The sequence below is a fragment of the Marmota flaviventris genome, chromosome 12 (genome assembly GCF_047511675.1).
Source record: "Marmota flaviventris isolate mMarFla1 chromosome 12, mMarFla1.hap1, whole genome shotgun sequence".
NCBI lineage: Eukaryota > Metazoa > Chordata > Mammalia > Rodentia > Sciuridae > Marmota > Marmota flaviventris.
The window spans coordinates 80,146,057-80,158,653 of NC_092509.1; the positions used below are offsets into that span (position 1 = coordinate 80,146,057).

At 53.5% G+C, this 12,597-nt stretch overlaps 1 protein-coding gene across 5 annotated transcripts in view; it reads left to right on the forward strand.

Moving 5' to 3' along the window:
* Nucleotides 1-12,597, forward strand: part of Kif21b (kinesin family member 21B) — a 47,821-nt gene that overhangs the window by 13,459 nt on the left and 21,765 nt on the right. For 2 of the 5 annotated variants that reach the window (XM_027945652.2, XM_027945654.2), the window contains exons 3-15: nucleotides 204-386; nucleotides 2,590-2,739; nucleotides 2,841-2,975; nucleotides 3,262-3,429; nucleotides 3,785-3,900; nucleotides 4,400-4,595; nucleotides 5,731-5,920; nucleotides 6,693-6,756; nucleotides 6,864-7,082; nucleotides 7,494-7,578; nucleotides 7,963-8,080; nucleotides 8,881-9,072; nucleotides 10,533-10,732. In XM_027945652.2, coding sequence (XP_027801453.1) covers nucleotides 204-386; nucleotides 2,590-2,739; nucleotides 2,841-2,975; nucleotides 3,262-3,429; nucleotides 3,785-3,900; nucleotides 4,400-4,595; nucleotides 5,731-5,920; nucleotides 6,693-6,756; nucleotides 6,864-7,082; nucleotides 7,494-7,578; nucleotides 7,963-8,080; nucleotides 8,881-9,072; nucleotides 10,533-10,732 — 2,016 coding nt within the window. The remainder of the gene's footprint in view (nucleotides 1-203; nucleotides 387-2,589; nucleotides 2,740-2,840; nucleotides 2,976-3,261; nucleotides 3,430-3,784; nucleotides 3,901-4,399; nucleotides 4,596-5,730; nucleotides 5,921-6,692; nucleotides 6,757-6,863; nucleotides 7,083-7,493; nucleotides 7,579-7,962; nucleotides 8,081-8,880; nucleotides 9,073-10,532; nucleotides 10,733-12,597) is intronic. The other 3 variants (XM_027945653.2, XM_027945655.3, XM_071600192.1) reach the window with 2 other exon arrangements.

Consider the following 12,597-nt stretch of genomic DNA (forward strand, 5'->3'; position numbering starts at 1 on the left):
AGCCACCTCCATCCCAATAGTGGCCACCCGACTTTGGTGTCCCCTCATCTGAGCCCCACCTTTAGAGCAGTTGAGACAACTGCATGGTTTTGTCTATTGTCTGAGGATTTGGCTGAGCAGGAGGGCTGGGAACAGTGAGGGACTTCCACGCTGGTGCCTCCAGAGGGTGCTGGGTAACACTCTCCTTGTCTTTGCCAATGCAGACGGGGGCCGGGAAGACGTACACTATGGGCACTGGCTTCGACACGGTGACGTCAGAGGAGGAGCAGGGCATCATCCCAAGGGCCATAGCTCACCTCTTCGGGGGCATCGCTGAACGCAAGCGACGGGCTCAGGAGAAGGGTGTAGCTGGGCCTGAATTCAAAGTCAGCGCTCAGTTCCTGGAGGTACTGTGTTCTCGCAGGGTAGGCAGGAGGGACAGGCAGGAGGGAGACCTGGTAGACCACAAAACTGCCCAAGCTGGGTCCTCCTCCAGTGCAGTCGAGTAGCCTAGGGAGTCACAGGGGCATCTACAGCTGATGAGTTCCTTGCTGCTGGAAGTCCCCAGGCAAGGACAGGAGGATCAGTGGGACGCTTTGAAGGGTTTCCTCCATCATTTGGTAAGGAGTCAGTGACCTATGAGATCTCCTCAAACCCTGTCTGATTCTAGCTCTGACACTTTTTAGCCATGTGACCTTGTGCATGTCATTTCATGCTCTGAACTTCATCTGCAAAATGGGGGTGATGTCTACTTCCCTAGGGTTGGCGAGGATGACGTGGAAGCATGTTACTTATGCATGGTAACAACTTTGGTTCCTGCCTTTCCTCTGGCCTTCACTGGGTCCCTCCTTCGCCTTCAAGTGGCCTGCCTGTCCCTTTCTGGCTGAGATGCTTCCTGGCTCTGAGTCTTCTTGGGTCTCCTGGCAAAATGGTCCCTAGAAGAGAATTCCTTGGCCTCCAGCCCTACCTGTGAATGGGAGGATGTCAGCCTGAAACTGTGGTATCCAGGAACTTTCTGGGGTGAAGGATGAGATCTCTAGGCTCCTTGACACTTGGGCTGTGCTAAACCCCAGATCAGTAACCCAGGTGTAGGTACTCCCTACTGTGAACGGGCCCTCCCAAAGGGTTTCTAGGAAGGCAGAAATGATTTCCACCAAGAGCCTGACCAGGTTTCTCCGGGACATGTGGTTGGGCCTCTCAGATCCTCAGCATTTAAATACTCAAGCCAAGGAGCCCAACCTTGTGGTGTTTGCTGGTTTTAGAGGTACCCTGGGCTCTCACCCCAAAACCCTGGTGTTGCGATTGTACTCTGGTTGTCCTTTGAGGGAAATATGTGACCTCAGCCCTGCCCACACTTTCCCATGCTCCAGCTCCTACCCATCAGAACAGTTACTCCCTCCTGGGTACACATGGCTACTGCTTTCCTGATTTCTTAGGGGGACCCTATATTTTAGGCTTGGGAATTTTTATTTGTTTTTCTAGACCTTTGTTTCTGATGAACTGCCTGCCTCTGTGTGTGTGCACATGTGTGTGTGTGTGCACACGCACGCATGTGTGTCCTGCTGCTTGGGTATCGCTATTAGCTTTTCTCTCACATCTCTTTGTTTCCTTCCTTTCTTCATCCCGTTGCCATGGGGATCCACAAAAGGAGGCTATTTTCTATAAGATCCATGCCAAGGGGTGAACCACAAGGGGTTAAATGATGCAGTGTGTCTGTCCCAATACAGACAGACACTAGAGTGCCCCCTCTTTACCATCTCTCCTTCTGTTTCCTCTTCCCCTTCCTGTGAGATATTTCTGTCCCTTTAAGGCCCTCAGTGCCTCAGATGTCTGAGGTCTGCAGTCCCCCTCCCCCTTGCCCCACTGGATTCTCCCCCATCCCTTTCCCGCTCCCAGTCCCAGCTCCCTGCCTGTTGACCACCCCAGCCTGTCAGTGGAAGTTTCCTTGCTCCTGATTCCAATCACAGGAATCTCCTGGGCTACCATCTGAAATGGGTGGCCACCTCCCCACATTAGGCTCCCCAGAAGGCTGGGCCCCAGTCAGCCTTTCTCCATGATCTGTTTCCCTCCTGAGCATAGGGCAAGGCACATAGCCGCCACCTTCCTCCCTCCCCTGGGAGGTTGTCATTATGTCAACCGCCAGGAACCATGGGGATCAGGGAATGGCCCCTGGAGGTCTCTGAGCTCTGCCTCCTCCTTCCCTCATCTGGAATCATCCCATCCCCTCTTTTCCAGTCCAGTATTGCAATAAGATCTGCCCAAGTCACGTCAAGTTTTCCTTGTCTGCTCTCTAGGATCCACATCCCTTTGTCCCTTTAGGTCCTTAGCTACCTACTGGGACTGAGAGCTGCTGGATACTGGTTCCTCAAAGTTGAGGAACCGTGTACAACCTCAGGGTAGGTCTGCCCAGGGCCCAGCTGCCCTCCTTTCCCTGTCCAGGAGAAAGATCCTAGAATTCAGAACCCAAAAGGGACCAGGGTTAGATAAGTTAACTTCCAGAGCCTCAGTTTCCACTTCTGCAAAATAAAGGTGGTTTAGAAACAGGAGAAGCCCCCTGGGGGCCCTGCGCTGTGTGCCATATGAACCCAGCCCTGTTCCCTCCTGGCACAGCTCTACAATGAGGAGATCCTTGACCTGTTTGATAGCACTCGTGACCCTGACGCTCGCCACCGCAGGTCCAACATCAAGATCCACGAGGATGCCAATGGTGGCATCTATACCACAGGCGTCACGTCTCGCCTCATCAACTCCCAGGAGGAGGTGAGCATCCACGGGAGGTACAGGGCAGGCACAGGACATCCTGAAAGGCCAGAGGCTGGCAGCACAGCCTCTTGAGGCCTCACCTCTGCATCTGTCCCCAGCTGATCCAGTGCCTGAAGCAGGGCGCCTTGTCCCGTACCACGGCCAGCACCCAGATGAATGTACAGAGCTCGCGCTCCCATGCCATCTTCACCATCCACCTGTGCCAGATGCGTGTGTGTGCCCAGCCCGACCTGGTGAGGAGCCCTCTGGGGCCCAGGAGCTTCTTGCTATGGGGGTGTTGAGGGAGGACAACACGAGTAGCCCTGGACCCAAGCTAGCAAACCAGAGTTGGGGCTTGCCCTGCCACTTGTCGATTTTTCTTTTTTTTTCTTGAGCTTCAGCGACCCCTTCTATGCAGTGGGGTAATGAGACCTATATCGAGTTGTGAGCAATGAATGAGAATCAGGCGTGTGAACGTCCTGTGTTTGCTGTCTCAGGGTGGGCGAGGGCTGGCAAGTCAGAGGCTCTCTTCTGCTACAGGTGAACGAGGCGGTGACAGGGCTTCCTGAGGGCACAGCTCCTACGAACGAATACGAGACACTCACAGCCAAATTTCACTTTGTGGACCTGGCTGGCTCTGAGAGGCTGAAGCGGACAGGGGCCACGGGTGAGCGGGCCAAGGAGGGCATCTCCATCAACTGTGGCCTGGTAGGTACATGGAGGTCCCCAGCCCCGGCAGCTATCTCAGCTCTGGCTCAGACCCTCCTAAGGCTCTGTGACTCCAAGGCTGCACAGGCTTCCTGGGGCTTCTCGCCAGCTGTTGGGCAGGGCACAACTAGCTACTATTTCTAGGTCTTGGGGCCTCCCGGGGCTCTGCCCACTCTCAGGCCTCACCCCTGCCCCAATGCCCAGATTTCACCAATCTAGCACATCTGCCTATAAACCCATCCAGGGGTCTGAGGGCTGTTAGGGCCAGCAAGGCTGGTACAGATGGCTTGGGACTGTGTTGTGCCTGCCCCTCCCTCCCTGAGTGACTCCTGAGCACAGGGTCTGTCTCCTGCAGCTGGCCTTGGGCAATGTGATCAGCGCCTTGGGGGACCAGAGCAAGAAGGTGGTGCACGTGCCCTACAGGGACTCCAAGCTCACTCGGCTCCTCCAGGACTCTCTGGGGGGCAACAGGTATCTGATGACCAACATCCCTGAGAAGGGGTTGGGGAGGCAAGGAAGTTTTTGGAGAACACCCAGGTGAAGGTTGGATGCATGATGGCCCTGTGGAGGAAGAGGCCTTCCCATCCAAGGCTGAAGATTAGGCAGGGACCTCGAAGTGCTCCATGACCCATCTCTGCACAACAGAGAGAGATATTCCTCAGGGAAGTCATTCAGCCCAAAAGAAAGAACAGACAGAAAATGCTAGAAAAATGCAGGGGCTATGGCACATCCTTATCACTAATCAGAGGACTCTGGCAATTAGGCACCACCACCTTTCCCACCTGGCTAGCTCCCTTCACTGGGTTACCCTCCGGCAGGGGAAACTCTCGGCCAGGTGGTCCAGAGACCCGCATCCCAGCTCCTGCCCTTCCAAATGCTCAGGTCCTTCAGGCATTAAAGTAGTGGGGCGTCAGGTGGGGGCAGAGCTTCCGCACCCCTCACTCTCACCCTGGCCTGACTGCACCCTCAGCCAGACCATCATGATTGCCTGCGTGAGCCCCTCAGATCGGGACTTCATGGAGACACTCAACACACTCAAATACGCCAACCGGGCCCGCAACATCAAGAACAAGGTGGTGGTGAACCAGGACAAGACGAGCCAGCAGATCAGCGCACTGCGGGCTGAGATCGCTCGCCTGCAGATGGAGTTGATGGAGTATAAGGCGGTGAGCAGCCTCTCCCGGGCTCTGCCCAGCACTCCTGCTGAACCCAGTGCCCGGCTCTGCACCTGCCCTGTGATTCCTCAGCATGCTTGCCACCTCCCCGTCACCTGCCCATCCACTCCTTGTGCCTCCTGAGCATTGCTGTGTGCCAGGCCTGGGGCTCAGTGTTAGGAACTTACCCAGGTGATTTCAGCAGCCCGAGCCCTCTAGGCTTTAGAATGCAAAGTCCTTGCATAGATATCCTGCCCAGGGAAGACACTGTCCAGGGTGTTTTTATGTGCACTGAACATGCTGTGTTGGAACAGATGAGAATGCTGTGCTTCGATAGATAAGTTGACCATGGAGACCACAGTCACCCACTGTGCTGCAGGGGGACAGGAGAGAAAGTTGGTCTTGCTTGCTGGGTAGTCAGGGAAGTCCCCATAGAGGAGGGCTTTGATATAGATATTGGAGGACAAAGAGGAAGCAGGTAGGCATTCTAGGTAGGGAGCAAAAGTAAAGAAAATGGTGCTTTGAAGGAAGTGTGTAATTCCATATAACTACAATAACTGTGCTTGAAGTCACCAACTGGTGGCCCATGGCCTGAATCTGGCATATGAATGGATTTTGGTTTGACTTGCACATGTTTTAAAAGACTGCTTAGTCATCAACCTTTCTGAAAATCAGGGAGTTTTAGCTTTTCTGGAAAAATTTCAAGTTCTAACTACATATGGCTCAAAGTTCGCTGGAATGCATGGTGGCTGCCTCTTTTAGATCAAGTCTCTGAGTTTTAGCTCCAGTCTCCACAACTCCCTGTTACCTTACACCCAAATTGAGTCCCTCAGTTATGACAACTGCCTGGCCCCAGTAGGGTTTTGTCCCTTGGAGTAGCATTTGTGGAGGTAGAAACATGAGTGGCAGAAAGGTAGGTCAAGCTAAGACAGTGGGAGGCCTTGAATGGCTGGTTCTAGAATTTGGATATTTGGGGGTTTTGAGCATTGGGAGACAGGAGCTGTATTTTAGGAAACCAGGGGTAGGGGACCCTGCAGTTTTGCCATGTCCTACAAAAGGCCAGGTGACCTGGCGGAGAGAAGAGCATTGTTACCACTTCCCTGTGAGATTTGGTACCTGACTGCTCCCTGCCTGCGCCCTTTCCCAGGGCAAGCGGGTGATTGGGGAGGATGGAGCCGAGGGCTACAGTGACCTGTTCCGGGAGAATGCCATGCTGCAGAAGGAGAACGGGGCACTGCGGCTGCGGGTGAAGGCCATGCAGGAAGCCATCGATGCCATCAACAGCCGTGTCACCCATCTCATGAGCCAGGAGGCCAACCTGCTTCTGGCCAAGGCTGGTAAGTCAGGGTGCACCAGGGCCAGTTGGAGCACCAATATGCTCAACCCTCCTTTCCCCACTCCCACCCCAGAATGTTAGGCAGAGCAGGCCAGCCAGCCAGTGCACAGGTCGATCCATTCACATACTTTTTAACCAATTTTAAAACAATTCTGTACAATAAAGTAATACATGTACACATCCTTCTTAAACAGGCAAGTGTTGCATCAGTATATGAAGCTAGAGGTTAAAGTGCCCTCACCAACCCCTCTGAGATTCCACCATGTCCTTTCTGCTTCTCTGAAGGGAACCTTCTGGAGCAACTTAGTACATATTTTCCCACACCTTTCTCAGTACATCTGTTTCAAGTATAAGTATGTTTAAATATATTCTTGTGTATATGAATATATACTTCTATATTGGAGATCATTTATATTATTCTTATGACTTCCCCTTTTCATTTAGCATTTTGTTTTATAAATCTCTATATTAAAACCAGCCTAATTTTTTTTTTAAACTACTACGTGGTTTTCTGTAGGTGATGATGAATTATTGATAACAAACAGCCCTCTTCTGACGGGCATTTAGCTGGTTTCCACTTTCTGCCTCTTACAACAGTGCTTCCTATCTGTGCATGTGTACAGATATTTCCTGGCTAGAGATTCCTTTATGGAGAAGGTCCATGTGCACTCCCTATTGGAAGCACAGATACAAGGTCACTGGTCTTAGAGGGGAAGGTCCTTGCTGACACTCATCTTCTTTATTGCATGCTCCTTCTGCCTTCCGTCCTCCAGGTGATGGCAACGAGGCCATCGGTGCTCTGATCCAGAACTATATCCGGGAAATTGAGGAGCTGCGGTGAGTGAGCCCCTGAAGGTGTGAGCAGGCAGGAGGTCTTGGCCAGACCAAGATCGGGGTGATGACAACATCTCACCTGGCCCCACCCCCTTGCTCTTTCCATGCAGGACAAAGCTCCTGGAGAGTGAGGCCATGAATGAGTCCCTCCGCCGCAGCCTGTCAAGGGCATCGGCTCGGAGCCCCTATTCCCTGGGAGCATCCCCAGCCGGTCCGGCCTTTGGGGCCAGCCCAGCCAGCTCCATGGAGGATGCTTCTGAGGTGATCCGCAGGGCCAAGCAGGACCTGGAGCGACTGAAGAAGAAGGAGGTCAGGCAGCGGAGGAAGAGGTAAGCAAAGGGCTGCCTCCTCCCTGAGAGCCCCGAGGTGGGAAATTGCAAATGGACCCTCCAGAAGAACATGGACCCACCTGTGTTCAGGAGGGACCACCATTGCCCCACTACACCCCATCCCCAGGAGCTCCCCCATTATTGTGTAGGAAATCATGGAGCAAATTTGCTCTGCCCTTTGGGTAGAGACCCCGCCACCACCACCTCCAATGCTGTACTTCCCCGCCAACCCACAAGGCTAATTCTGGGCAGGACAAAAAAGAGCAACTGGGTTTTTAGGAGAGCAGGAAGTCAGCCCTACCCCTGTGCTTCCTGGCTGGAAGCTTTCCTTATCCCACCCTCCACCCTCCTCGCCTGTATGCTCAAACCAGGGTTAGTCCCCCTAATCTGGGCTCCCCTTCACTCCACAAGCAGTCCAGAGAAGGAAGCCTTCAAAAAGAGGGCAAAACTCCAACAGGAAAACAGTGAGGAGACAGACGAGAATGAGGCTGAGGAGGTGAGGACCCCCACCCCCACCCCTCCTGGTCACATGTTTACTCCTGTGTCCCTGCTGGGGTTGGGGGTCCCCATCAGCACCTTCCTATAGGGTGGAGTGGGGTGAGTGCCTTCATCGATCCTTGCACTATCTGTTAGCTCTGGCTGGTTGCCATGGTGACCTGCATCACTCAGGCCTCCTCCTCATCCCAGAGGAGGCTGGATGGAGGCTCCTCCAGAGAGGCTGTGCCCAGGCTACTGGGGGAGGGGGTAGTCTTCCCGAGGGAGGGTGTGGCCGACCCCAGCCCTCCTGACACAGCTGAGGTATTGGATCTGGCCTGGCCTCTGCTTCTGGGCTCCCCTCCTGGAGGCCAGGCACAGAAACCTAATTGTGCCTGGTGCCCAGGAGGAGGAAGATCGAGACGAGAGTGGCTGTGAGGAGGAGGAAGGGCGTGAGGATGAAGACGAGGACTCGGGCAGCGAGGAGAGCCTGGTGGACTCAGACTCAGACCCCGAGGAGAAGGGTGCGGGGGCCCGGGCTGGGGGACACGAGACACCTGTGGCCAGTGCCCAGGGTCGGGCTTCCTGTCAGCAATGGGCCCAGAGAATGTTCAGATGCCCCTGGGGTGGGATCGGCCTGCTTGAGTTCTCTGAGATAGTTGTTATCCAAGGCTCAAAACTCCCAGCTGTGAATTCAAGAACAAGAATCGTAATGATAATGATGCAAATACTGAGCGCTTATCATGTGCCAGCCACTGTGATTAGCTCAGCATTTCACGTGCTGGCTTCTTCCAGTCCTCACTGCTACCCCATGCGTAGGTGCTATTTTCCCTGCATCACCACGGAGCATGCTCAGAGAGGTCCATACTCTCCCCAGTTTGGTCCAGGCAGAGCAGTGCATTGAATGTAAGCCTGGCTAGTGTCAAAGCCCATTCCTCTAAGTGGGGACACCTGCCCCTTTAGCTCTGTCTTGCTGCCATTTCTGGCCCATGGCTCTGCAAGGTGCATTCAATCATTTTACCCTCCTCTACCCAAGCAGGGTCCCATGTATCTGTGACAGGTGGATGTTGGCCTCTGGAGCCGACAGCAGTGGGAAGGATGTCTAGACCCGCTCCCAGATTTTGAGGCCAGGCGTGCCTTTGGGGGCTGCTCTTTAAATGTGTTACCATATTTGGCAGCACTGTGCCCACCTTGGATTTACCATTTCACCTTCCTCTGGTCATGGCTGACACGAGGAAACACCCCCTCCCTAGACTGGTGAGTGCTCCCCACCTGGCCCTTACCCTGTTGCCAGTCTGAGCCTGGCTCTGCACCGACCCTGCAGAGGTGAACTTCCAGGCGGACCTGGCCGACCTGACATGTGAGATCGAGATCAAGCAGAAGCTGATTGATGAGCTGGAGAACAGCCAGCGGCGCCTGCAGACGCTCAAGCACCAGTACGAGGAGAAGCTGATCCTGCTGCAGAACAAGATCCGAGACACCCAGCTAGAGCGGGACCGTGTGCTACAGAACCTCAGTGAGGCCGGAACTCCCCACCTCGCCAACCCCTGCTTTCCCCTGAGCCCCTCCCCTGTCAAGAGCACACCCCATAGCAGCTGGCTTCTTTGGGCCACAGTTGAAAGTTTTATGTCACACCCAGGTCCTCTGCCATGTTTTAAATTCACCTTTTTAAGACTAACATCTCACATATTAGGATCTTTTAATCCTTTTTATTTCTTCATGTACCTAGGCAGGTGAACAGGACACTTCCTGGCCTTTTCTCCGGCATTTAGTTCCTGGCACCTGTCTATAAGCCACCTTCTGACTTCTGTCTCCTTACACTCTTCTTCTCCCAGTTCAGTTTATTATTCATGTATTCATTCCTTTGTCTTATTCAGCAAGTCTTTGCTGGATGTGTCTTATGGAGCAGACATTATCCTAGATTCTAGAGATGTTGACGTGAGCAAAACCCCTGCTCTTATGGAATGCACACTCTAGCTGAGAGAGATAGACGTGAACAAAATAAGTGTGATCTCTAGAATGGCAGATGGTCATCAGGGCTATTTTAAAACATATAGCAAGGAAGGAAGATGGGGGACACTTGGAACTAGGTTGGTCATGGGAGACTACCTGGGAAGGTGACTGAGCAGAGGCAGGAAGGAGATGAGGTAGTGCTACAGCAGAATGAGGGATGCTAAGAGCCTTGCAACAGAGCCAAAGTCCTGAGCAGGTCATGCCCGTCATGGGAAGGAAGTTGCCTTCTTCTCTGCAGATGAGGCAGTGTTGAGTTTTGAGAGAAGCACATGATGTGAAATTTAAAAGTATTTTTAAAACATCACTGTGGCTGTTGTGTAGGAGAACAAAAATGGTGGCAGGAGACCATTTAGAAAATTGTTATAAAGATCCAGAAAAGTCAGACAGGAGGTGGTGAGACATGGGCAGATTCTGGATATGTTTTGAAGGTCGAGCCAAAGGCTTTGTCAGTGCTTGGAGTTGGGGACATGAGGGATAGGGGAACCAAGGATGCCTCTGAGCTGGAGTGAGAGGTGGAAACTGGAACTTGGTTTTGTACCTGTTTAGTTTGAGATGTCTGTTGGTAGTTCAGGAGGGAGCACCTAGGGAAGGGAACCAATTTAGTCCTTCTGCTGTAGCTCATGTCACTAACTTCTCTTGCTGATTCTTCCCCTTCCCCTTAGTCCCATCTCCTTTACTCTCACAGTTATCATGGGTCAGAAGCAAGCACACATGAGTGGACTGCAGCACCCTCATGGGAAGCTAGGGATCAGGGCCTCAGGTCTCAAGATGAGATCTCACATTCCAACAGAATGTCAGAGCAGGAAGGGGCCTTGGGCATCCGTAGCCCCATTCCCTTGTTTCGAGACCTCGTGCCCGACGTCTCTCAGTGAGACTAGAACCCAAGCATCCTGCCTCCCCTGTTAATGAGCCCACCTTCAGAGGGAACACACAGAGCTGAGGGCTGCCTCTTGCTGCTCTCAGGCACCATGGAGTGCTACACAGAGGAGAAGGCCAACAAGATCAAGGCGGATTATGAGAAGAGACTGCGGGAGATGAACCGAGACCTGCAGAAACTGCAGGCCGCGCAGAAGGAGCACGCCCGGCTGCTCAAGAACCAATCGCGCTATGAGAGGGAGCTGAAGAAGCTTCAGGCTGAGGTGGCCGAGATGAAGAAGGCCAAGGTAGGGCCAAGGGTATTAGGAATAGGCCTAGATGGGACGGTGCCACACCTTCAAATCTACTTTCCATGTTAAAAATAATCGTTGCTGTCAAGTGCGGATTTTTTCCCCCCAACACTTATCACTACCTGGTTTAACCCAGTCCTGGCCACGCACATTGTCCTCTTAGCTAATTGCTTCGTTCAGGATGCAGCAACCTGGATGGCGCAGTGCTTGGGGGGGACACACCCAGGCGCCCTGCTCAGTGCTGCCCCCTTTCAGTGGGTAGCAGCACTGCAGTTATTCCTGCCTGCACAGGGCACGTACAAGACTCTTATTTGGTGTAACCTTTGCCTTGAATCCCAGTGATAATTATGTTGCTGGCAGGCTTTCTGGGGCCAGGCCCTTCGCTAGTCATACATGCATGCCCTGTGTGGCCCTTAGGAGAACCTTATGAAGTGACCCTATTATTACTCCCACTCTATGGGGAATTGAGGCTCAGAGAAAGCCATTCCAGCTACAAGGAGTCGGTGCTGGGATGCTGGGAGTCCTCAGCCTCACTAGCTGGTGTGTGTTCAGGTGGCACAATACCTCCTCCCACTTTGCTATGGCTCAGAGTCTCTGGGGCCTGGGGTCTTTCCCTGAGGTCTTGGTTTGGGGCTCAAGTCTTATTCCTCCAAGTCTGTCTGGCTCCTGCCTGGAGATCAAAGATCCATGGTCCCTTTATGTCCCCCCCTCTGAACCTTCCTGCCCTGACCCTCAGGCTCTGGTGTCCCCTCGCTCTCCACAGCCCTAGGCTGGATCCCTAGTAAATCCTGGCACTACTGATGGCAACCCCAACAGCTGGCCTGGGGAGCAGATACACAGGAAAGGGGTGTTCTCCAGTGCGAGGGACCAATAGGACAGGTGTCTACATTTCTAGGAGCCACCAGTAACTGTCCTCACCACTGACTCATTAGTGCTGACCACTGTGCAGAGGCAAGCGGCCATGAATGCAGGGATAGCTGGAATAGATTCTTAGAAAAGGTTGTTGTCATAGATCAGCCACCTTCCCTGCGCAGGCTTTGTCCCCAAGCCTAGGCCACAGGTCCAGGAGCTCCATCAGCCTGACCAGACCAGATTAGAGAAGGCCCTGCCTTGCTGTGCTTAGACCTTTTTGACCTGGGCTGGTCCCCAGGGACCCTACTCTCCTCTTCTACTTCTGTGCATCCACCCTGTGGACAAGATGCAAATGACATTGAAGTGCCCACAGATTCCCCCAGGCCTGGGCGCCCTCTGGTGGTGCAGAGGGAGGGCCTGGTAGGTCTTTGACATCCCCAGGTGGAGTGGCACCCCACCCACCCCCGTGGCCTGGCCTTCAGTAGCAACTCCAGAGCAGTTCTGGGTGCTTTTCTCTTCATCCCCATTCTGTGTCCCTGGGGGTTCCTGGCCCATCCCCCTTCAGGTCCAGCCTCTCCCGGCCAGCTCCCATTTCAGCTGGGCCTGATTCTCGAGTCTCATGAGGAGGGAACATTCTCTTAGGGCTCTGAAGTCTGGAAAAATAATTGATGCCCAGGGCATGTTTGAAAGATAGAAGGATCCTCATACATATATGTGTGTTTCAGTCTCGGAATTGCTGAGGCCCAGCTCTGCCCACCTGCCTGTGCTTCTATGAGCCCAGGGATAGAAGTGGACAAGATTGGCCTAGAATCATCCCAGGGGCACCCCTACAGCCCAGGGGCCCAGGTTTTCTGTTGGAAGGACAGAAAAAGCAGCAGCAAGGATTCTGACCAGATGCCATGAGAGCCAGTGGCTTAGACCCTTCCCACCACCCTGCAGCTGCAGGGTCCCCTAGGAGAGGACACACTGCCATGTACGTTAGGACTTAAGAGCAAGGCTCTCCCAGGAAC